Below are 26,318 nucleotides of genomic sequence, written 5' to 3'. Positions count from 1 at the left end.
CATTTAGGACTATATGTTATAGCATGACTTTTTTTTCCTATTTCGGACGACATGCTATACTATTACTTTGCATTGTCGTCCAAGATAGGGAAAAAAAAAAGTGATACTATAGTATGTCCTCAAAAGCACAAAAGAAAGTCACAGCGTCACAGTGTCTCGGCGTCACAGGCTTTATGTTGCAGTGGTTAGTGCCTGTGCGTCGCAGTCAGAAGGGCTTTGGTTCGACTCTTGCTGAAGCCATGCTTGTCAGGTCCAAAAAAATAGCATGTCTTATACAGACTCAAACAACACCATATAGTTGAGAACTGGAAAAAAACTCTGTTTACAATTTAACTTTTTTTTCATATTTTGGACGACATGCTATGAGTTTGCGTTGTTGTCCAAAATATGAAATAAAGTAGATGAGAACTGGAAAAAAAAGAATTTCCAACTTCCAAAATTAAACATTTTTGAGTTTTTTTGTCATATTTCGGACGACAATGCAAAGTCATACTATAGCATGTCGTCCGAAATATGAAAAAAAGTAGATGAGAACTGGAAAAAAAAGAATTTCCAACTTCCAAAATTAAACATTTTTGAGTTTTTTTTCACATTTCGGACGACAATGCAAAGTCATACTATAGCATGTCGTCCGAAATATGAAAAAAAGGTCATACTATAGCATGTCATCCAAATTATGAAAAAAAAGTCATGTAATAGCAAAAAGTGGACAAAAAAAGTGGACTGTTTGTCCGACATGCTATAGTATGACCTTTTTTTTTTTTTCATATACTGAACACAGCTGCCTCTAATGGAGATCTTCCAGAGCAGACATGTTGACTGGTCAAAGCAGCAGAAGCCGGTGTTATCGATAACATTAATGATGGACAGTCAAAATGTTTGCCATCAACGCATCATGGGAGGCAAGTGGCTTCAAGTAAAACAATTACTCGATTACATTTTCCAATTTTATATTCATTCATTTACATCAGCACATTGCATTCACAGAAAGAAAGAAAAATATTCAGATGGTTTCTGGTAATTGTGACTTTCTATCTGCGAACAAAGATCTCGTGCACTAATATATACGGGCAGGAACCAGACCTCTTCAGCGCCTCGCTGAAAAGCTGCAGGTTTTTCATATTTTTTCAGTATTAAATAATTCCCTGCCAGTTATCTGTCCATCTAATTGTACAGAGCAAAACGAAGCTACTTTCAAACCCTTATTCAAATCATTGAAATATGCAGTTATTGATAACATTTTCCAGTATGTAAATCTGCTCCAACCTGATCTACTCCGAAATTAAAATTCTGCTTAAACAGTAATGCCTTTACTAATAATCCTATATATTCTTTTTGATTACGGAGTACTTCATCTGTTGTACATGTTTTTATTTCTCTAGTTACTCTATAAAATCATATAACTAAATGAAAACATTGAAATGTCAGCACTGTGTTGACGTGTGCACATTTGACTGGATGAATCTTATTTTCTGCTACATTATGCTTTTTTCTTTTAACCTCTCTACAGACTACCAGACGCTTCAAAATAAGAGCTTCACAAATGATTATAATGAACTTTTATTCCACACAAATATGAACATTTCTGCAGGCACAAACAGGTCTGCTTCAACTTTCTTCTGCTACATATTTCCATCTTTCAATTGCGATGGTTAACAGCTCTTAAAAGGTCGGGTGAATCAAGTACTGCTTAGATATCAAACTTCTCCTTTTTATTATGAAAAAAAAAGGCCATTTAATGGAATCCGTCAGCTTTATTTAGCAGCAGGAAACCACGAATGCTCACTAAGTGAATCACCGTCATTTCCTCTTGAACTTCTGTTTTAACTTCAGTTACTTTGAGTGACCATCAAACTAACCTTCAATTTGCCAACAGATTCATACCTAGAAATTGATTATATACAATTACTTCATGTACAAGATCAGCTGTTTAGAGTGCAATACGTCTTATAGGATCTTTTTTTTTTTTATAGGAGTTTGAAATGCAATCCAGGAGGATCAAAGACACGATGTCGGTGTGATCAAACCCTCGAGCACTTCAACATTTATATGATTCAGAATGGTATGGAAACAGATCGGTAAGAACAGGTCAAATGTGGCTGAGATATTCGCCACAAACCGACACGTAGTCTAACTTATGTACATTTCACTTTGTTGACTAAATGTCTGAAAAATGATCTGAGCAATAAATAAAGCGAGGTAAAACATGACAAAAGCAAAACGTATTTACACTATTCCACAAAATTACAGCGTTTAAATGAGCCAGAAAAAAAGTCTGACTTCACAAACACACAAATCAAGAGATATGGCTTCATGATACGTTTTAAAGGAGGATGATCGCTTAAAATTCATCTGCAGAACCTTTTGACTTTTTGAACACGTACAAAGACGAGAGAAACGGCAAATACATGTAAACAGTTGGTATGACTGCAGAGTTTGATATGAAGTCTCTCCAGGAATGTTCCTTCATTTTATTTTGGCAAGCATTAACTTTGGTAAACCGAAAATAAATAAAACAAAAATAAAACAAAATTCCTTTAAAACTTCATATTCACGTGGTTGTTTCTTTTTGATCCTCTGTCTCTTCATCTCAAGTAATTATAGTACAATAAACACCTTTCTCTACATACAGCTGCTGCTACTTCGTCTTCACTGTTCATCCCAGAGATTCAAATAAATAGCTGAATTCAACTTATCGATAATGTCTTCCAAAATCATAAAGCTACTTCAAAATGGCTTCATCTCAATTCTCTTCTGTACAACAATCACAAATGTAAACCAAGACAAACTTAAGGCGGTCATAACTTTTGTACAGGAGCACATGGCAGCAGTGACACGTTATACTCCCCGCAGGTGCAAGCGCGTCTATTTGGGAGGCAGCGGGTTGTCCGGGGTCGTCGGAGTCGTCAGCTCCTTGTAAAAGTTGTCAATCTGCTCCTTGTACATCTTGTGCACCACTGGCCGCTTCAGCTTCATGGTAGGACCTGTACAACAAAGCAAACGATTCGTGCTGTTAAGACTCCAGCTTTTCTGAAGCAAATCCTGCTGCAGTTTTGTCCTTTAGAATCCACATGCACACCACTAGAGGTCACTGTATCGGAGGTTTAACTGATGCACACACAGAAGACAGAAATACACACTTTGTTTTCTCACAAGATGATTACCGGAGTAAGAAAAGTCAAAGCTCTGCAACACAAAATTGTATTTATTACTTTTCTCAACTGTCAGATTCTCCCTCTTTACACCTCTAAAATGTATTCAAATTGAACAGTCCGAGCGGGAAAAATTAAGTCTCGAAGCTCACATCTCTGGACTGCGTGACAAGGTGTCTCTGTTTTATGTTGAGGGGTCACAAGCATAAAAAAAAAAAAAAGATGTCTGTAACCACAGATTTAAGGCGTTTTTGTTTGTATTATGTGTAACGTATAACAATACCAGATTCAAACAATAAAACAAAGAAACAGATGGGAGGCGGAAACTCCTGTGTTCTGTGAGGCCAAATTAGTGTTTTTGTTAAATGGAGTTTGGTGACTTTGAAGAGGGCAAAAAAGCAGAACTATTTCCAGTCAGAGAGCTCTGTCTGACTGGAATTTTTTTTTTTTTTAGAAATTTTCTAAATATAGCATTTATTTATACTTATGGATTCTCTTAAATGTGCCTTTGTTTAAGTGGCTAAAATTAGTTTTGTTGCCGACGCAGCAGCTCTTGTGTTCTGCGGGCTAAAATGTACATTTTGTCAAGGGAGTCTGGTGTATTTGAAGAACGCAATATAAGGGGTCCCCAAAATGGAGTTCTAAGAACTGCAGTGGTTCTCGGGCAGTTTACACCAAAAAAAAAAGAAAAAAAAAAGAGGTACTTCTTCCAACAATTCTTCGAACTATGAAAAAGTTCCTGTGGTCTGACAGTGCTCGTACATGATGCCCTGAGACCGTATACCAGTCTCTGCTGTGACTTCTGCGCACTGCAGGATTGAGATGCACCGAACTGACCAGTTCTCCTCCAGTTCTCAGTAAAATAAACGTTTCCTCATCAACGCGCGCCGAGTTCCCGTCCCACTCACCAAGCTCTCCTCCACCGACGGAGAAGTCCCGGTCCAGAATGGTCCACTTCTGGATGCGCTGAGCGTTGGAAGACGCCTTCTCGTTGACCCGGTTGACTCCCTCCTGGATGGCGGTGTGGATCGCCCGGTCTTTGCCGCCTGCGATCTCAGAGACACGTGTGGCGGTGCTGCCCAGTTTCTTGCAGAGCTCCACAGCTTCTGGTGTCAGCTGGTCCTCTGGATCGCCCGACTCTGCGTTCACTTGGCACTGGAGGGAGAAAAATGGAGAGGGTTTGTCTTTTGTTTCCCACAATGCCATTTTTTTTTTGTCTGTGCGGCGTGAAGCTGGGAGTTCTCCAAAGCGACCACCAGATGGCGGCATTGAAATTGTAATTGTTGTTCCTGTTGCTGTCACTGACGTCAGATGTACAGTGTTGACTCTTGTAAACATCCAATCTTCATACGGCTCCATCTAAACTGTAAGAGCCTGTTTTGAAATGCCCGTCAGATACCGCGTTGTCTGCATCTGATGACCTTCAGTCTGCAACAGCGCGCTACATCCCGCGTTATTTATATGATTACAGTTTAACTACGTGATTGTGGTTTCCCCGCTCGCTCCAGTGACACACTATCTGCTTCAACCATCAGGGCTCCGTACCTTGATGGTGAGCAGCATAGACAGGAACTTCTTCTTGTCTCCGATCAGCATGGCGTTGCTAATCAGCGGCACGGCCTCCTTCACTGCGTCCTCGATAGGGACGGGAGGGATGTTCTCACCTCCTGCTGTGATGATCAGCTCTATAATCAAACACAGAGCAGCAGGTTAAGTAACAGACTGCTCGAATCGATCGCAGATAAGGAAAAGGCTTCCTGTAACAGGATATTACCCCCAACCCCGAGCAGTAACTCTCTGCTGAACGTGCCATGAATTGATCCGAGCGTGATCTAGCTCCGTGAGGAATACCTTTAATTCGTCCAGTGATGAAGAGGAATCCGCTCTCGTCGTGTTTGCCCAGGTCACCCGAGTGCAGCCAGCCCTCCGCGTCCAGAGCCTCCTCCGTCTTGTCGGGCATGTTGAGGTAACCCATGAAGACGTGGCGACCCCAGAAGCAGATCTCTCCGTTTCCCTCCTCGTCTGGGTTGTGCAGCTTTGTTTTGCACCCTGGCATCTCTATACCGCAACTACAAGACAAACATTTGTTGAACTCGGCACCGAGGAGAAATTCAGCATCTTATCAAACCTGGAGAGAGAGAGAGAGAGAGAGAGAGAGAGAGAAATGTACCTGGTGAGTCTGAAGGCATTGGGCAGGGAGATGGTGTGAGGGCCGGTGCTCTCGCTCATGCCGTACAGTTCGTACAGAGGGATATCGAGGCTGAGGAAGAACTCCAGGGTGTCTTTGGTGATGGGCGCGGCGCCCGTGTAGCACTTGTTGCAGCGGTCCAGGCCCAGAGCCTTACGCACCTTCTTGAACACAAGCTTTTTGGCTATGTGGTACCCGAAAGGAGCGCGGCCGGCCGCTCCACTTCTGAGGAGAGGCAAAAGTGAGAGCATTTATTTGAGGACGTGACCAACGGCTGGTTAAAAAAAAAAAAAAAAAAAAATGAGATGCAGAGTATTATACTGTACATTGAAGTCTGCGGATATGCCTGGATTCCCAAAAATGATATAACCGCTACTTATAAGCTAAAAAAAAAAAATGAAGTGAAGTGCTGTCTGAAAAAAAGAGGAAACGGGAAGCCTCTGCCCTCTGAAGAAATGTTTCACCCCAGGCTGAACAAAGCTGTGTTTTCTTAAATGTGTACGTACTGGTTCATCCGGGTCAGGTTGGTCTGCAGACCCACATCTTTGGCCCAGGCGGCCACTTTCCTGCGCACGGCGGAAGACTTGGCTCCAATGGATTTCATCTTCTCCTGCATCTTCTCCCAGACACGTGGGACGCCCATGAAGGCCGTGGGACGAACCTCCTTCAAGGTGTTCACCAGCGAACCCTGAGAAAACACGGCAAAATACTGTAGACACAAACTCTGCATTTTAACAGCTCACATGGAGCCGAGATTCGGACATCTGATATCGCACGTGAACAGTGATCCTGGGATAAGCTTTTAAATGACGAGATGATGGCTCTGTAACAATTCAGTACAGTGTTTTTTTGTAAGGAAGTTGACCATGTTACTTAAAGGTGGTGCTGTACTGGACTACATTACATTAGGAGCGCTTTTGAATTTCCTGTCCTGTCTGCATACGTAAGAAAGGCAGAACATTAGAAACAAGTGACTTTAATACAGTCCAGTGTAACACCATCACTCAGTGAGACCTCTGAGCTACAATTTAATCGCTGCCTGTGTGACGGCCAACAAAAAAAACGAAACATTGTGGGCATCACGAAAGTCGACTTTGTGGCAGAACAGTTGGATTGTAATGTACAGGGGGACCAAACAAACGGGCTCGTCACCGTTTATTTTGGGTGCCCACATGTTCGCGTGTCTCACCTTCAGGGCGTCTGGTTGAGCGAAGTACGTGGCCCCTCCCACTTTCATGGTGACCCAGATGTCGACCATCTGAGCTGCGATGTGGCTCAGCGGCAGGTAGCTCACGACCACCTCCTGAGCCTGCGTGGCGTCCGTGAGACACACGTGTTTGCTGGTGGAGAGCGCGGCCCACGTTATCTGAGCAGAGCGAGAGCGAAACAGTCATTATGACGGACCTTAATGGTTTTATGTATGTATGACATTTCTACAAAACAAGCAGCATTTCATATATCTTTACTGTTCAACTTTGGCGAGAATAAAATAATAATTTGAATCAGACTCAGACAGACGGTCGGGCACCAAGTTAATAAGCTGCAGTAGAAGTACAGTGTTTATTACTTCAGGAAAAGTACCATTCGTTGCTGCATTCAACTGCTGCTTCAGTAAAAGTGTGGAAGTATTATCAGCAGCTTAAAGTAGCAAAACTGAAAGTCGACTTTGTACTCGTGAAAGTACTCGTGATGCAAAAATGCGTTGTTGTTGTATCTGCTCGAAGTGGAGCAGCTAGTTTCAACCACTTCAAATAAAGTTGGGTAGTTCCTGAACTACCACTGCTTCGCAACCTGAGGGCTGGGTACCATCAAAAGGTCACAAGTTAAATCTGAGAGGTTGTGAGACGATTAAGGGGAAAAAAAGTAAAAGAACTATGCTGCACATAGCGGTTTTAATCTTTGTAAAAAAAAATTGTTGTTGCTTTTTTGTATCTTGAATGATTCATTTAAAATAAGCCATGTGAGGAGTTTAGGTGATAAACTGCTAACAACTCTTAGACATCTGAAATGTGACGCTGCCTTTTTGAAAGAGGTCAGAAGCCAAATCTTTAACAAGGTGTTATATTTTATAAACTTATCTTTTTTAAATATAAACAAATACACACAATGTACAATATTCACCGAGTTCATTGAGTCTAATGTTGAACAGGATTACAGCTTGCCGTCTGTCCCTGCTGACTGTTTTAAAAGAGGGACTTTAACCACGAGCACTCACACCAAACAGGTGACACTTCAGCATGTGGAAACATGCGTGGATCAGATAACTTACGTTGTCGTGGCTGAGCATGACTCCTTTGGGCTGGCCCGTCGTTCCTGAGGTGTAGATGAGCGTGCAGCATTGGTTGGGCTTCTGGCTGGAGATGATCGCATCAAGAGGAGCGTCGGGCTCATCGCGGCCGAGCTCCATGAACTCTTCCCACTGTGGTGCACGAAGAAAATCCCTCAGAGGATGTTTCCTGCATTTACTGAACCGTTAAAAATGTTCCTCGTACGCGGAGTGTGTGCTTACTGTGTACAGATTTGGTCTCTTCTCTTTGAGTGCATCTTTGTACTGGATAATAGCTTTCAAGTGTGGCAGCTTGTCTTCAACCTGTTAACAAACAGAAAAATGCAATGAGTGTAAAACAGCGTATTTATAATCATTTAACACGGTGTTGATCAGAGGCTTGTAGAAAAATAAATAAAAGGGATGCCAACATTTCGATCCAAACAGCACACTTATTCTTTCTCTTGCTGATGGTCATGTGCTGTTTGTTCTCTGACTTTGGCTGCCAGTCAACATGAGAGTACAAAGAATTTTTTTTTTTTTTTTTTTAATTGCGACATGACTATTTTGGGCAAAAATGTCTACAAAATAAAATGACTATTACGCAGATTAAAGAGTATTTTTTTTAATTGCTCTAAGAATTTTATATTAGATTTAGAATGTCCATTTGCTGTAAAATATATGACATGTTAATATATTTTTACATAACGTAACATTTAAATTTGGCCGTGGCCTTCCACCCAGATTCCTTTTTGGCCCTTCATAGGAAAAATGTTGCCACCTCTGCTTTATACTGACAGTAATAACAGTGTGCTATGAAGATTGGTATGTAGTATGAAACCAAGACACAGCATCAGCCTTATCCACAAGAATGTAATGTGGTATGTACAGCTGAAGCTGCCACTTCTCATGCAATCTATATTCATTTTTACTAATTACTTTATTTAATGTAAAGTAACAGGTGCGACAAAACGAAATGCAACACAAATCTACTTGTTGGAACGGGTTCAATTTTTCTGATTTAGTCTGGTTTTAATCGCTTCTCCGAGCAGAGGAATATTATTTCTGTTTATGCGTACGTGGTGAGGGTTGTAGTTTATCAGTTTAAATGCAGCACGGAGCTCATTGTCGTCTCACCTGAAGGATTTTCTGCAGCTGTTTGTGGTTCTCCACCACAATGATATTGGCCTTGCAGTTATCGGCTACATACTGACACGCCTCAGGAGAGTTGGTGGTGTAGATGCCCACAGCAAACCCACTGCAAGAGACACGAGAGACGGCGTCACAGTTAGTGGACCACGTTCAGTCAGGTTTGCATGAAGCCCTCCTGCTCAGTTGCTCGAGCAGATTTCTTCTGTGTACATTCGTTACATCCAAAGCAGAGCCTGTTCTCTGTACACGGTCACACCAAGTTTAGTACAAACCTGACTATTTTAGCGCTCTATCTATCTGGTGCCGTTGTCATAGCAACCAGTCACCAGTCGTTCAAAGTCCTGCAAAAGTACAGGTGTATTCACAGTGAGCTGGTTCAGAGACCAAGACACAATTTTCCAACTTTCCTTGAATTTCTACACAGCGATGATTTTTGATGTCACCAGGCACCAGAGCAGCAGGGTACAAAAATCTTTGAAGACTTTTTATAATTGAAATGTAAGACTTTTTAAAATACTTGTAGGAACTTTATGTTTAGGAAACTAAAATAAGTCTTTTATTATGCCTTTTCAAGAGCTGCGGATACTCAGATTAATTTGGCTGGATAACAACATGTTAACCTGGATTAAATAACCTACGTTTGGATTCCTAAAGCTTAAATGAAGCCACGGTGATTTGGACCCGTCTAACCAGACATGCATTTAAAATTCACGGAAGTTCCCTCTCATCCTTAAAGTCTTTTTATTGTGAAAAAGTTGAATTATCTCCTCGATCGTTCCTTTATTATGATACCACATTCCTAGCGATGATAAGAAAATAGAAACTATCCGATCAAGTATGATAGTTTACTGGAATAACTAGCATTCACTTTCACTGGGAAGTGATCCAGGCAAGACTTGATTCAAACATTTTATTTTCATTGGTTCATCTGTCGGCCGCGACTGAGCAAACGCCATCTGTGATTTTGTTCACCGCGACCGGTTTGACATTCGAGTTGACATTTTTTTGTGATGCGTCAGCACTGAGCAGACAGCAAGTGTGGGAATTCGCCTCCAGTATCAGTGTTTGTTTGTTTTAAACTCCAAGAGAGGAGTTTTACCTCTCTTACGTTGCATACGAGAGAACAAACGTGCACTGATCATCTTGAATAACCAGACACGTGTATCGCGATGCAGACTTGTTATAAAGAACTGCAGTAATGAGAAAACATTCTGATGATCACGGCTAAAATTGGACAAACCGTGTGAAAAAAAAACAACAACAACCCAAATGTCACACAGCAGATGTTTGGTGATATAAGCAGCTCAGCCAGTGCAGCTTTGGCGTTGACCAATCAATGTGTTCGATTCTCATTTAGCTGAAAGCTTTTGCTCAGATCGAGTCCATTTCTTGCTCCCTTTTAGCTTGTTGAATAATGCACGTGGTGGTTTCATTACAGAATATTTATGCAATCACAAAAGCAGAGAGGCATGTGATCGTTGTGTGTGATCTGTGCTCAGATCATCAGCCGAGGGAGACATACTCACTTTAATTAAAGTACCAAAACAACAATGTATGAATATTTCATAAAAAGTAAAAGTGCTGTGTTATAATATATATACAAGTGCACTTCAATAAAACTGCGTAAAGTGTACTTACGCGTGTATTTGACCCCTGCAACACAGGTGTTTATTAGATTGTTAGTGTTAATGCATCCATGTGTGAACAGCATGTTACTGTTGTAGCTGGAGCTGGTTTTAACTGCTGTAAACAGTCAGGTAGTTTAGTTCATTGGTTCCCCGCCGACAGCTCAGAGCCCTCCAAAGACTCACGATAAATACGATGGGACGGGAGGTGATTAATTAGAGAGAAGAGAAGGAAAAACGTATTTCTACTTATGAAATACTGTATCATTTTCTTTGGGCTAAAAACTTGCAAGATAAGATAAGATTGACTTTATTAATCCCACAGTGGGGAAATTCAGTCGTCACAGAACCAAGAAAAAACCAAAATGTGCGCACAATATGAACAAATTTACAAATACGTATAAGATATAAGAAATAAGATGGATAAAAAAAAATATTATTTTAGAATAAATAAATACAAAACAAACAAATCAAATCAAATAAATAAATAAATACAGTTTGGGATGAATGGGAAAACAAATGTCCAGTGCTATGAATTCAAATGAAACCACTTGAGGACAGGTCTTGCATTTTATTTTTAAAGCTTATTATATTTTTCCTATGTTCTTAATTTGAATAGTGACCAGGAGTGAAGTATACAGTACAATATTTCCCTCTGAAATGGAGTGAAAATATAAAATGGCACAAAATGTATATATTGAATTTAGTGCCTGAACATTGTTTGAGTAATAGTACTTGCCGGCTTAGTTTCCTCCACTGTAGTAAGTCAGCTTTTTGTTTACACTACTGCAATCAATCAATCAATCAATCAATCAATCAATCAATCAATCAATATGTATTTAAGTTAAGAGGCTACGTTGCTGAACTGAATAACATCCAAGGTTGTGCTCTGGCACACTCATATTTCAGGTCTTTCATTGCATCACCCGGGTATGGAAGACATGGAAATATGCACACACGCATGCACACACAGCTCTCAATGAAACCCTGGGCGACGGAACATACAGAGTTCCTCAGACAGTCACATAAACACACGTTCGGGGGTAAAGGTGAAACTCACCCTGCCAAAATGGCTCCGATGTCTGAGATGAACCACTCAGCAGAGTTGAAGCCCAAGATCCCGACTCCGTGGTAACGCTGCAAGCCGAGCTGCAGGAACACAAACACACTTATTAGGCATACATAAAACACAGCTAAAGAATGATAAGATGAATATCAGGAGTTTCAGCAGATCCAGTTGCAGCACATAGCTCCAGTTTATATTTTGGCTTTGGATAAAATGCAATCTCTTTTCCCTCCTGGCAGTTTTTATTTATTTACTTTTCTTTTATTGTATGGAGAACATTAAATGTGTTCTCTTTCATATTTTAAAATGAAACCTGAAGCTTTCTTCTGCAAGTTTAGAACAGACATTTTTGCCTTGTTATTTGTATATTTAGTATATGACAAAGTATGAGACAAAGTTTATCTTCATTCCTGAAACATTTGGAGACTGTTTTGAACCAAATGGTGATCAGGGCTGCTTGAGGCGCGTTACCACAGTACTGTTACGATGAAAGCACAAACAGATCGTCATAATGCAAACAGCCACTAGGCTTACGAAACTGCAGTGATTTCTTTAAATAATTTGTAAAGGTGGTTGAAATGTGACATAAGAGTGCAGATGGAAATGTAGCCAAATTATTGACTGACTGAAGTCTGGTTTGGTTAAAACCAGCAGAGCTTTGCATAAAGTGGACTAAAACAAACAAAGATCTCAAGTTCATGTGCAAGAGTGGAAATTGATTCAAATCAATGTGTGTACATGTGCAGAAAGAAATGTGTGTACGTGTGCAGAAAGAAATGTGTGTGTGTGTGTGTGTGTGTGTGTGTGTGTGTGTGTGTGTGTGTGTGTGTGTCCATGCTGACTAACTGCGCCAGCAAACAATAAGGTGCTCTGTCCTATACGAACAGCTGATGCCTGTCTTGAGCTGCCTCGCTGTCTGCCTACCATTACAGCTGCTTCGTGCTGCGTTGCATGTTGTCTAGAACGAATAAAAAAAAAAAAAGACCAATTATATAATATACTATTCAACAACTGGTTAATGTGTGTTTGGGCTGCGTGCAACATTTATTTTCATTGTTGATTCATCTGCAGATTAGATATCTGCTGAGGTTTGACAGTGTCAGATAATGTCCATTGAAGTTTCCCAGTGCCAAAAGTATCATATTTTCATGTCTTTTTTGTGTCCACCAAAGAGTTTAAAACTCCCAAAATATTCAATCCATCATTCATCCATACCCCTTCAATCGTGAAGAGGTTTAGGGAGGGAGCCTATCCCAGCTGACTTTGGGGGTAACAGAGTAGTATTAGTATTTTTGCCTAAAAAAATTGATTTAAACAATTAATTTTCTGTCCGACTGATTGTTTGAGCTCCAGTCTGTGATGCACTGTATTTTGGTGGTTTGCACTGCTGAAATGTCACCGAGTGGAGTAAAAACAGGTTCAAGTGGAATACTTCAACTGTAAAGATGAGGTTTTGATCCTTATTATGATGATGATCCAGATTATTTAGGAGGATAAAAACTACCTTTAGGAAGCTCTTGGCAGCGGTGCGGCAGGTCTGGTAGTAATCTTTGTAGTTGAGGCTTTTCTGCTGCTCGCCCTCCTTCCAGCTCAGAGCTGTATAGCCGCCAAAGCGCTCCACAGCTGAGACGAACATCTGGTTGACAGTCAGAGGGGTCTCAGCAGCCAGACCGGAGTCCCCCATCCTCAGTTCCACCTCTGCATCCCGCTGTGAAGTCCACAGACGATGCTCAGCTGCCGCCGGCACCGACAGGGAGTCTGGACGCCGGGCAGCCACTGTGAAAGAGACATTTCAGAGACATGATCAGAGAGCTGCCTCAGTGACCCATCTTCTCACTCCTGTTAGCCATGTGAGCTGCAACAGACATCCTGCATCTGTGGCATTAGAGGGGATACCAGTCACCCTCTGACACTGAAGTTACAGACAAGCACGGGCCACTGAGCAAATGAGTGAAACTAATCAGAGCCCTTGGCCACAGAACCTCGCTCCATCACACGGGGAACACAGCGAGGTCTGAACGAGCAGCACCTAATGGAGTTTTCTTTAAAACAGGAGACTCAATATTGTTTCACCATTATATCAACTTTATGAGTTTTTAAACTGTTTTGGAGAGACCAAAGTTTTTACAGGAAACACAAAACTTCCTGTTCTGTGTTCCTGTGTTTTAGTTTCCACGGGCCTCAGTTAATTTGTCATGTTAATGGTGAGAGTGGCTTGAAAAGTACACATAATAAAAATGTATTAGTTTTATGAATAAAAAAACAACACTTTCAATCAAGAGTTATGATAAATGGCATTAAAAAGAACATCTTCATTTTCTAAAAGGATACTATGATACTAATGAGACAAAGCACCCAACCAACATTCAAATATAAACCATAAAGGATAAGATTATTTACAACAGGGGTGTCATTTTTCTGTCTCAGGCCATCTGTTCTATTCACTATGAAAACACTGCAAACACCAGAGTCATTACTGAAATGAGTACAACGAGCAGGCAGACGATCAGCAAAACTTAATTAGAAGAAAAAACAAATAATCGTAAATAAATTCTAACTGGATCTGTTAACTAGTTTAGATTATCTTTAAAAATAAAACTGTCTGCTTGGTTACGACCTGTCCAACCGTTTCTCGCCTCGTTGGACCTACTTTTGCAAAATTCAGGGACGTCAGCAGTGTCTTTGGTAACTACAGATTAAAAACTCTAATCCATGCTGTGTTTTTACAGCCAGAAAGACAGACGTGTTATTGACCAAACTGCCAACAGGATGTTTTGAATAGACGATGGTGTTGTATATAGCGGATTTATGACCTAGATCACAGCTGGTTATCAGTAGACTGAAAGGGCAGGATGCTAAATATGTCACCATGGGAAACTACCAGCAGTAAATATTGGATGTACATAAAACATTTCAATCAAATAAGATTTCACTCAGTAATTTAGACCTAAAAAATAAACAAAACTGAAAACTGGTGTATTTTCTGATGAAAATAAAGTAATATGACAACTTATTTAACATATTTGCTACTCCACTCACCTGATTTTTCATAATACAGAAGTTAGAGTTCCTTTAACTAGTCCCTATTGATTCACTTTGAATCATATTGCAAAATAAACTTTTCATATTGTTACCAAATATCATTGAAAAAGTGTTAGGTGCAGCAGGGTTTTCCCTCAGTGACTGGGGCAGAAGGAATGTCAGAGCAAAGTTTAAAGGCAGGAAAAGGGAAGTCAACTTTGTTCTGCCAAAGAATGTGACGTTCACTCTTCTGTTTGAGCTGCTTCCTCAGGAAAAAATGGTCAGAGATAAAGCACGGTCACGACCGCTGATTCCAGCGACCGGAGCCAGCACAGTGCCCGGATCCAACACAAGAATGTAATTTAAGTCTCTAGGTTAGGTTAGGTAGTTACTTTATTAATCCCCGAGGGGAAATTTTTTAATATATATATACATAGTGTTGATCGGAATTTAAATCCAGTTGCACCACCCTCACGAATGTGAGAGTTCAGGGAGTGACCGAGAATAGAGGGAAACGAGTTCAACCTGGTGGCTTTCTTTTAACCCTCACCTGCTTGTGTGTTTGAGCTCTGCTCAACAGGGACCACTGTAGTCTTGGTGCTGCTGGTGATGTCATGACGGGCGCCAATCTCCTCCTCCTTTTCCCCCGTGGACTCTTCCTCGGAAGACTCACTGGAGAGGAGGAAGGGGAAAAACATGTTACTACACACAGGTGAGTGGTTTCACATGGTGGGTGTGTATGGGATGACGAGAGGCAGAAACTCCACCCCGTACCGAGTCATTTGGGAAAAACCTTGGCTCTCGTCGTGCTGACAGCACATATCATGCCTTTATCTCAACTGTAGGTCTTTTAAACACTCAGTAACAGTTTCTAAGTGACATTTATACCATTTATGAAATTAAATTAAATCTTCAGTAGCGAATGAAGTGAATGTAATCTTAATTAAACTGTACAGTTACAAACACTATGTAGCTTCCAAACTAATATAACTATCCCTGACAGTTTGTCTGTTGATGCTGGAAGAATGATTTTCAACCTTTTTACTCTTTGGTACTTTGAAAACAGTGCAGTTAAGTTTACGAACCATCACCAAAAATAACACACCTCTACGATAAGTGAGCAGTTCGAACTGAAAGCGAATTTATTTTTACAGGCCCGAAGATGTAAAACCACCCAGTATTCGGCGGTACAGTGTGTTTGCGTTGACGTACTTCATCGTGTCCACAATGACGTCATCGAGGGAGGCTGCACTTTCGCCTGCACCACAGGACGACTCCAGGCGGCCGCCTCCTCGAGGGGGCTCCATCACCACGGCTTCAGACATGGCGCTGGGCTCACACGCTGTCACTGAAAGAGAGGAGCACCAGAGCTTGTAAGCTACATCTGACAAAAAAATTAATTGACCGCAAGGAAACTGTTACAGTTCACGGCTGGGAGAGGCACACACAAACCTAAATGATTAGGGGCCTTGTCAAGTAGATAAAAACAGCATCTAGAAAATCTGCTTGGGGACTAAATGGGGATTTTGACATCACGTCTTATTTACAATGTTAAAGTCTGGTTTTCACTCTTGTAGAGTCAGTTTATTATTGGAGCAACCTGGGTCACTCCTGTGCTTCACTGCCTGTTTTTGTACTTTAATTTCTTTCTCGAATTATGGTCAATATTGATTATTTTCATTTTTATAGTTTGCAAATTTACTTTTAATGTTTTGATTGATAAATGAATTGTTGAGTCTATAAAATTTCAGGGAAAAAAAAAAGGTTCCCAGGAACCAAAGACAAAATATTTTACTTTTAGATGCATTTTAAAATTTTGGGGGCATTTTTGCTTGATTTGATGATATTAATGATTCAGGGGATCAACCATCGTGCAATTTAACTATTCCGATAGACCGATATACATCTTCGCAATTTATGTTGTAAACATTAGATCTAGATCATACGTGGATGTCTTTTAAAAGGACCTTCACGTTCTCAAACTTTACCTCACAAATACGTAATATCAAAAATGAATCCATTATGAAGCATCCACTCAGATCGTAATCATTGTTTTCCTTATTTACAAAAACAGATACAGACACTTTCTCAGAGTAAAATTTAAACCTGTACTACAAAGATGCCTCTTTACTTACAAAAGCCCAAAAAATGTTTGCTCTTTTTGTCTAACTGCTAATTCGTCTAAACAGTTAAAACAACACCGGCGTGTGACAGCCAGCGGCGAGTCATAAAATAAAAGTCACATCTTTGCTACTCGCAGCAGGTCACACTACTGATTCTGGCAGTTGTAGTCGGGGTCGTGTTCACACATTCACCCCTATTTTTTGGCTCGTGTTCAGGTTTAGAAATTTCACTAAGTGTCTCCAAATATTGATCACAGTTACGGAGTCTGACCTCTGCTGAAAAAATACAGAAAAGGGCAAACTGCAAACTGCAGAAACATAGAATATACTGACAGAAAATTATTTCAATACGGTCTTCATGGTTGACTTCATGAGCTGTCAAACAAATATTGTCTTTGTCTGTAATCTTTTGTTGACAGCATTTTACTGTATAGCAACAGTGTGCGGACCATAAAGGACCTAAAGCTGTTGAAGTGCAAAGTCTTGCTACAGAAAATAGTCCATTATTTATCTTTCTATGAATAACAGAATAAAATCGAAATATATTCTGATTATAAAGCCAAATTTTGACATGCACAGCAGAAAGAAAACGGCAACACTTTGTGTGACAGTGGAGGATGCAGCTGATTTTACTCTCCTCTCTCAGTCATCCTCATTTACATGCCAGCCGGCGTGTTGAAGGTGATCCAAATCAGAGGTGCTGAAGGGAGAATACTTTTCTGCCTTTACCAGTACCTCATCACAGCAGATATGACTCGGTTATTCCAGCCGCTGTTGTTGCTCGGCTGGGACCTCCTAAATAACAGGTCTGACCCGTTTATTTAAAGGGTCTGAAAACACATGGCAGCAGCTTCATCTATCTGTTGTGGCAGGAGACTATCATGGCACGCCTGTCAGGCTTGGGCAAGTGGAAAGAAACCAGCTTCAGAGAGGTCAGAGAGCGGGAACCAAAATACTGTCCACTGTGTTTTAGAGTTCGACACATATTTGCAGACCGAACCTTTCGGCGTGTAATTGCAAAAAACAGGTTCAATGGCATATTTCACATGTGAATCACGTCTAAAGTATTGGGATTGAAATTGTGGACTCAGCTGCCATCAACCATCATCTCTGTCATCCTAAAAGAAAATCAAGTCTAGCTTGGTCATGTGGCGACCAGCTGACCCAGAAAACACTGAAGCTTGATTCCACATTTTATTTGACCTCTTCCTTCCAGCGCAGCTGCGGATTCCTCAAGGACGTGGGTGGATGTGGTTTTATTCAGTGGAGAATGAGTTTAGGGTGGAGGCAGGCATGCAGATCTCCCCCTCATCTTATTTCTTTAGGTTAGATTAGGTTTAGTCTCTCTCGTTGTTATGGTGTTGGGACGGGAAGGTTTTGGGGGCATAACGCTGATCTCGAGAAAAGGTTTAGTCAATTCTGCAAGTCTGAGATCTTTAGGCTCACTATATCCTCAAACATGAGACTGAAAAGACCCTCAGGCTATTTCTACCTTACCCCCTTTTATTTCTCCCTTCTTCCTTTCAAACACTCAACCCATTTTAGTCTGATGAGCCATCATCAAATGAGCCCATCACGTTTACATCACACATAAAAGCTTGAGATGCACGACTCTCCCCTTACTGCTTGTCAGGCAGTGATAAATACCTTACAGAAACAACCATTAGTCATTAAGGTGACTGGCATTATTGAGAAATAAAATCCCCTTCCTGTTGTGGTAAACTATCGCTTTCTGTTCTTGTATTATCCATTTCTTCCAATGCAGAAGTTTGCAAACTTCCCATTCAACTGATCGTTAGAGTAACCAAAAACAAAATCCCTCAGAAGAAGAGCTGCAACCACTGATTAATTCAGTTTAGCTTTTTTTTTTTTTCACTTTATTAATCCCCAAGGGGAGCTTAACCTGATAGTCAATTGTTTTGTGCATAAAGTGTCAGAAATACTGACTAATTTCCATCAAAGTTTCCCAGAAACTAAGGCGACATCTTCTGTTTAATGAGCAGTCCACAACCAAACAATTTTAAACTCAAAGATATGAAACTATGATTGGATAATAGACAAGTTGATTCAATTCTACAGGGCAGCATGTGACACGTATTTTCTCCTTTAAGGTTTGAAATGCCAATAATTGTTAAAGAGTCCCATCACATCTTCAAATGTCTTGTTTCTTTTCAACCAAATGAAATCCTCTCATTTGAGAAGCCAGAACCAAAAGATGTATGTATTATTTGGTATTCTTTTCGCTCAAGAAAGACAGGAAGCATTTTCTTGAAGTTTCCTCGTCATCCGGCTGCACAGTCGGTGCCGAGGACAAACTACTCAATGGATTTAGCAGCACAGCACAAACTGACATCATCATAGATATACTGTATTCATGCAATCAGGGGAGGATTATCATTGTGGAGCAGAGTTGCGCATAGCAACAGCTGTTCATTCAGAAAGACAAATACAACACTTAAACCTCTTATGTTACATCGCTGATTAATAAAAAGGAGACAGATGTGGATTCTAATGGAAACAAAAAACTATCACAAACTCATCCTGGAACCAAAACGTGTCCGCCTCCAACCAAACCAGGGGCTCTTCGCAATACAATACCCCCACCATGCATGCAAACTTCAGTTAGGTTAATCCCCTGTCAAATAGAGCAGATGCAACCCCCACCCCTCCTTTCAACCTCACGCTTCATCTCTCTTTGTCCAAGATAACAGCCCCCCCCCCCCTCCACTTCACTGTCTGAAACCTGAATGCTGTAAAAAAAAAAAAAAAAACCCACAAGTGAGACACACAGAGTTTCTGTAAATCAATGTTATGCATGATCTGCATCAGCCAGCTGCTGCCTCTAAGCAGGACCCTGGAGAGCAGTTTATGACTGGGCGTTATCTCCAGCATCCTCCTTGTGCAGTTATCATTTTCTTTGGTTCATTTCCAAATATTCATAGATCTTTAAAAAAAAAAAATAGGCTGACGCTTTAAAAAGGCACTCCTTCCACCTGAGCACAATAGACATGGGCAAATTCACACAGATCTGCTGGCTGGGTTACACCCTGTGTAGCAGCAAGTCTGCGCAATGTGTTGCATAGTTAGCCAAGTCATCCATTTCAACCTCTCTTTAAAATGTGTGTATTATTTTATCACAGCTGAACTCAAAATCGAGCTTAAAAAAAAAATACAAAAAAAAAGGAGCTCCTTTGAATTATACCTGTGGGAATAATGCTAGGAAATAAAGGACATCCTAGCAATTAAGACAAACCTGAAGACATAACTCATCCTAAATCACATGCAGTGTTTGTACAAGGCAGTGGGTTTTTTTTTTTTCTCAGGGATCATCACCAACCGGTTTCTAACCAAAACTGATCATTAAAGTCAAAAGCTGGAGTTTGAGATAAAGCAACTCTCTCCCTGCTACAAGACATAAAAAAAAAAAAAAAAAAAAAAAAAAAAAAAAATGTAAACTGAGCTGTGGTACTCACATTGCATGGCTGCACTCTAAATCTTCTCCCTGGTCGTTTTCAACAGATTTTCTTTGGATTCGTCCTCCTTCCTCTCTGTGAATGCTGTGGCCTTCAATTTACACTCACAAATAGGACCAAAGCGACTGCTGTGTCTACAAGTTGAGTAGCATATCATTCATTTTCAAACACCAGCCGGCTCCATTGGTCCCTCCCCTTGAAAAACCCCACCCAGACAGGCCTGCCAGCTTCCTCCCCTCCCCTCCCTCCCTCCCCGCACACACACGCTGCACACCAGAGCAACCTGATTGGCTCAAACTGCTCACACCACAAGACCCATTTTCCATATAAGGCCACGCAAGCCAAATGTGTAAGGTAAGGGGAAGTTACTGTGAGGAAACACACACACACACACACACATTCACACTCTTGACGATGATGCTATGAAACTCAAACCCATCCCCCTACAGAGAGAGATACTGCCTTGCACTAATACACGTTGCAGATATGCCGGGCCAGGGTTACTGTAGGACAAACTGTATGAGAAGATGATGGTTTTTTTTTTTTGCTTTATGATGTTCCACTGACTGAAATCTTTCTTACACAGACTGCAAAGACACCCACACCCCTGGAACCAACATTACCAAAGCTACACACTGATCTTCTCATACATTTACAGTGACATCTCCAAAAGCCTTGTTTTATCTAGTAAACATTTTAAAAACCCACAGTTTACAATGATATGAGGGAAAAAAAGCTATTACATGCACTTACTTTGCAGTTTTGCTTGAAATAAAAAGAATTAAAAAAAAACCTGGATTATTAAAATAGTTGCAGATTAGTTCTTGTGGATCAAGTAATACATTTATTCTTATTTTATGCCACTTTATACTTTCACTGCACTACACTTCAAAGGTAATTACGGTTAATGGTTTATTTTCTTTTTGTTATTGCTATAATTATTAGTTACCTTTCAAGTTAAAATTTTACATGAAAAATTTATTATAACTGAGATGAATCAGATTCATGTTGTGACTACAGCAAATTATCATAACATTGTTTGCCGATTTAATTATAACCCTCTGACTTGTCAGCACAATTACACATCTTGACAAGGCAATGCTGTACTTCCAGTTTTTTTTTTTCTTTTGAATTGTGATCTAATGTACATGGTACCAAAACAAAGACAGCAGCTGGAAACCAGAGTACGAAGACAGAGAAAAGAAACTGCTCTTAGCAAAGATTTTGTATTTCTGCCCAAATATATAAATAAAGCAGTGAAAACAAACCAGAAAGACAGGTCATGACCGCTTGTAAAGTATGTGTCCGTGATGGAAGCGGAAGTGTATGTGGAGATTCACAGCTATTAGGGCATTTCATTTTTACACCTTAAGCTCTGGTTAAATATAAATGTCATACAAATGGATGCAAATAACAAAACAAATACTCAAGCAGCACCTGAAAAAAAACAGTATCAGTGGGAAATTTGATGAAGGGATTTCCCTTGCTCAGTTTCCATGAACTAAACCCTAAACTTCCGCCTGAACTCTTCAAAGGGTCAGAGTTCACGTAGAGGAAACAGGAAGCAAACATTTCCTCCTCAAACTCATTATAATATACATTTGACAAAAACTATGAATATACAGCATGAAAGTTGAATTTATATATTCAACCTCGCAAGTAAATAAACCTGCGATTTTTGTCCCTTATAATCTATAAATAAATAAATACATTTAAATAGAATTTAAAATGGCAATAATGTGTATGGATTTAAACCACAGCCATTTTATACAGATGCTATTACATGTGATTATGATCTTAAAGTGATGTGGCTCACTTTTTTTTTTTTTTTTTTTTTTAGATCAGTCTTTAAATAACTCACGTGTGCAGACGCGCAGATGACTCCAGAAATGTGTAGCATCACTGCTCTATTGAAAGATCAATCTCAGCCAATTGCAATGAGAGACGAAAACACAGAGCCACCGCACCACAGCATCACGTGACACGCAGAGGCCGGCTGATCCGGTGTAACGATGCGCAGCACACTGAAATGCTGCAGGATGTGTTTCGTGCTGATGCACCCTCCACGGAGGTTACTGTCAGTCAGTGACATCTTCCTACTCATCTCCCGCTCTGCTGAGGAACACTGACGTTCTCAGTTCGTCTTCGTTATGCAGAATGGATCTTTTTTTCAGGGTAATGCTCACAATATGCAATTCAAGCCAAAGGCTTTCATGTGAATTTGTATTTCATTTATACGCCGGTGAATAGTGTAATTCAAAACATTCCATCACATTTTGTCGTATGATTTAATGTTTAATGTGTAAAATACAAATTCCTACAGTAACCGTGGAACTGAGTTACGACTGGCAGATGAAAGTAGGAGAGTTCAAAGTTTCATATATTTTCTGAAACGTGGTGGAGTAAAAAGGTAATTGTGCAGAATATTAAAATATATATTAAAAGTATCACAAAATTATACATACATATAAATGTATTTCGAGATGGAATAGCAAGATTAAATGTAATCTTTAAAAAATATATTATATCCATTTTAGTCAAATGTCACAGGTCATATTTCTACAATTGAGGCTTAATCTTAATATGAACGGACTATCCCTGAGAAAATTATTTTTCTGGTTGGAATTGCAGCATGTATGGCCGAGGAGCCGTGCTGGTTAGTGTCAGTCTAACCAAGTCAAAAGTGAAAGAAATTTCACACTGTGTGTTAACTATAGGCATTACCGAGCTTTTACATGCTGAAGCATCAACAAATTAACAGTTAAAGACAGGCTGCATTAATATATTTGTACAACAACCTGTGCATATGCAATTAGTAGCAGTCTTGCCTTTAGGTGTATGTTTATTTTAGTTTAATTTGGTAACTTGGTTGTAGTTGTAGGTCTCGTCAGTGTCCGAAAATGTTTTCCTTGCACTGTGTTTGGAAATGTATTGAGAGTGACCAGAAAAGTATTGAGAGCAACAGAGAACAGAAATCCCATGTAGTGTCGACATAATGGCCAGTTAAATTCAGATTTGGTCTAATAACACTGCACATGTCTAACAAATATCCACCAAGCAGTATCCACAAAAAAAAAATAGACAAGTAGGTTTAGATATGGCAAAATAGAATAAAAAATAAATGTAGCACTAAATAAATTAAAATTTTGATTTAGTTACATATAAATTAATTTATCTAATTTGGGGACCTCTTTATTTAAAAAAAAAAAAAAAATTGAATATCCCATTCCCACAAGAGACAATGTTACATGGACGGTCAAAATTGTTCAGAAAACACAGCTTCCAGAAGGCTTTAAAGGCGTAACACTGAAAAGGCTCATGGGACATGTAGTTGCTTAGCTAACTAACTCTTTGAAATGTTTAACCTTCCTGTTGTCCTTGGGTCAAAATGACCTGCAAAATGATATTTTTTGGGGATCATTGGTGACAAGGAGGCTGTGAGGGTTTCTTTAAAGAATGATGACCAATAATCCCCCAAAAAAATATAAAAATATAGAAATAAAATAGAACTTGGTTGAACAGAGCTGCGGGTCATTTTGACCCGAGGACAACAGGAGGGTTAAATTGAACCTCTCAGTAGAGTATTAAGACCCCATTTAGCTCAGATTATGGTCTGAAAACTTGAGTTATCAGTTTTGGGTTTTTAGAAATACAATCTAAAAGATAAAACTTTGGAAAACAAGTTGAGTTTCATGCCAGCAATTCAGCAGGTGGTAGCTTGTTAAGAGGCAGGATTTCAGCTTTGGAGACGCTTCCCGGTTTAGTAAGTATTAAAGATAACATGATGACTTAACGCGTTAAAATAGCTCAAACTCCTGAAATATGCCACTGTTTATTCATAGAAAACAGCTTCACTGCGTGGTCTAACTTTAACAAGAACAAAAGCTGAATTTGCCACAAAAGACACATAAACTCAATAAAATGCAGCTTGATGCTCCTCCTGCTGATGTTAAGATAGATTAATAGATGATAGGATTACCTGAATAGGCAACAAATGCTGTTAAGGAAGCGGAGGTGGTGTGACCAGAAGAGTCTCTGAGTTAGTTTGACAGCCAGCTGCAGTCCTCCCTCTGACACTGAGTTTAGTCTTATGGTGAACCGAGCTGACCTGCAGCTCTTTAACACCTGCTGGAGCCAACTGTCAGCTTTACAGCTGCTCACACTGCTTCCTCTATGTGCATCACAATAAAACTACAATTTACGTCATATTCACTATACACAGTGGTAGGCTACATTTACTCAAGTTGCTATACTGCACTTAAGTACAGTTTTAAGGTTGTCGCCTACGTGTAAGTTCCTACAATATGAAATCAAATAAATAAATTGTACTTTCAACATTAACTTATCAGCTTTAGTCACTGCTTGAGATGAATATTTGACACAGTGGATAATATCACAATCTTTAAAAGTACCATACATTGTTAACGATTAAACCAGTTTCCAACCTATTTTTCTCCTGACGTCTTGGGTCATAGTTCAGAAGTCTGTGAGTTGTTAACATCTCAACCAAATAGACATTTTTCCTTTTTCCTTAAACTTCTCTCGTGATTTCAGTTCAATAATTGTTCAAACTATCTAACATCTCACCAAAAATCAAAGATTAGAGAAAACCTGAAAACAGATTTATGGATCAGAACTTGTTTTTTTCTTCTTTCCTCTCCCAGTAACCGTCTGACGACCTCCTTAGATTTGTCTGCTGTTCCTAAAAATAACTGTAAAAACAAAGTTGCTCAAACTAGCACCACCTGCACCACGCTCCAACAGTAACATAATACTGACCCACTGATGCTTCAGTATTAATAATCTAATCATGTGATATCTATTTATGTATCAGTCAGAGGGACCGAACCAGTACTTTATGCTTTAACTACACTTTGCTGGTAATACATAGTACTTTTACTTAAGTAGGATTCTTCATGCAGGACTTACTTATAATGGAGTACATTTACACTGCTGTATTGGTACTTTTATTTAAGTACATCAGAACATTTCTTTCACCACTGATACATCAGTCTGCCCATTATTTTCTCAATCAATTGTTTGGCCCCCCCCAAAGTGATATCATCATCAAATCACAGTCCAAAACTCCCAAATATCCAATTTGCAGTCCCACCAAATGCCTTTTGATAAAGTCTTTAGTGTTTTATGAAAATATACTCCTTTTGCCGTAACAAATGAATAGATAGATCAAAAGGAAGCACGTTGTTTGAGTCATTTCAGATTTACGCTGCTTCTTGCCCCTTCGGTTCTGCTTAATATCTACACGATGTCAGGGAAGCATTTGGTTTCCTTTCATCAATAAAATCTGACAAGGCCATCTTTTAATCTGACCACCTTGGGTCAAATTATTGATATATGCTGCCACCGTGTGCTGAAAGAGGGGAATTCCTGTAGGCAAGGCTGATTACACTAGAAGTAAAACCAACATAATATTTACAAGTAACATACAGATATTTGCACAAGAACCATTAAATATTACAGAGGGTGAAAATACAAATTTGTACAAATGAAAAATAATGCAGCTGTTTAGATGCAGCAGAAAAGGGAGCTCTATATACATTCAAATTTAAGAATATTTGGGCACTTTGGTGGTTTCATATTTTGTAACTTAGCTGAAGTGTTGAAATGTTGATTAATATCATCAAAAAGAAAGTATTTTGGTTTTTGATTATGACCATAATGTTTGAAATCTGCCAGAAATTTCTGAAGACTTTAGTTGAGAAAAAAAATGGATATTTTTTTCGACTCAGGAAATACCATCTTTACATGGCTGACTGAAAATGTTATAGTTGTGATCAAAACTTGACTACAAGGCAGAGTTGGCAAATGGCATTGCGACTGCAGACCCGAAAGGCTCCACATGCCACACTCACAGCATGCCAGTTATTTCAATTCTTTACACATTTGTTATTTGGAATACTAAAATAGGTATTACTCAATCCTTTGGATCCTGTAAAGGGGCAGCGTTTAATACGGTTTTTATTTACGTTTATATTGTGACTCACATGTAACAATGACAGAACAGAATCAGGCCGTAATTGTCATACATGTGACATATGTCCCTTTAGATCATAAACATATTTAAATGAATCCAGAACCAGAAACTGAAATCTGGATCTGAATGCATGTGATCGATTCACTTCAACGCCTCCTTAGCTAAAGACTGCCTCCTAGCGGTTCAATTTAAATTCACAGCTTAATAGAACTGGGCGGAACGCTTGTCCCTTTGGCCCCTCCCTTTAATAAGTCCGG

At 39.7% G+C, this 26,318-nt stretch overlaps 1 protein-coding gene across 2 annotated transcripts; it reads right to left on the bottom strand.

Annotated features, from left to right (window-relative positions):
* Nucleotides 1-929: 929 nt before the first annotated feature.
* acsbg2 (acyl-CoA synthetase bubblegum family member 2) lies at nt 930-24,132 on the bottom strand. 2 transcript variants are annotated; one of them, XM_069153227.1, is made up of 15 exons: nt 24,046-24,132; nt 15,683-15,818; nt 15,021-15,142; nt 12,954-13,225; nt 11,444-11,532; nt 8,744-8,864; nt 7,850-7,930; nt 7,610-7,759; nt 6,530-6,706; nt 5,847-6,028; nt 5,323-5,565; nt 5,004-5,221; nt 4,698-4,837; nt 4,061-4,307; nt 930-2,984 (listed from the first exon to the last, which is right to left on the bottom strand). In XM_069153227.1, the coding sequence occupies exons 2-15, from the start codon at nt 15,793-15,795 to the stop codon at nt 2,866-2,868; spliced, it is 2,274 nt and encodes a 757-aa protein (XP_069009328.1). In that variant the 5' UTR covers nt 15,796-15,818; nt 24,046-24,132; the 3' UTR covers nt 930-2,865. The 2 variants fall into 2 exon arrangements, with proteins under 2 accessions (XP_069009328.1, XP_069009327.1); XM_069153226.1 differs by lacking the exon at nt 24,046-24,132 and adding an exon at nt 20,067-20,253.
* Between the last annotated feature and the right edge of the window lie 2,186 nt (nt 24,133-26,318).

The sequence above is a fragment of the Embiotoca jacksoni genome, unplaced genomic scaffold (assembly GCF_022577435.1).
Source record: "Embiotoca jacksoni isolate LCO1_2020_lvr unplaced genomic scaffold, fEmbJac1.0.p SCAF_19, whole genome shotgun sequence".
NCBI classification, from domain to species: domain Eukaryota; kingdom Metazoa; phylum Chordata; class Actinopteri; family Embiotocidae; genus Embiotoca; species Embiotoca jacksoni.
The sequence above is the reverse complement of the archived record's forward strand: the minus strand, read 5'-3'. Positions and strand labels throughout refer to the sequence as shown.

What these genes read in the sequence shown, in the direction of transcription:
- acsbg2 (XM_069153226.1), bottom strand. An exon ending in ATCGGAGCCATTTTGGCAGG is followed by an intron (nt 8,865 to 11,443) that starts GTGAGTTTCACC and finishes TGTCTCTTGCAG; the next exon opens with TGGGTTTGCTGTGGGCATCT. An exon ending in CGTCGGTGGAGGAGAGCTTG is followed by an intron (nt 2,985 to 4,060) that starts GTGAGTGGGACG and finishes TTTGTTGTACAG; the next exon opens with GTCCTACCATGAAGCTGAAG.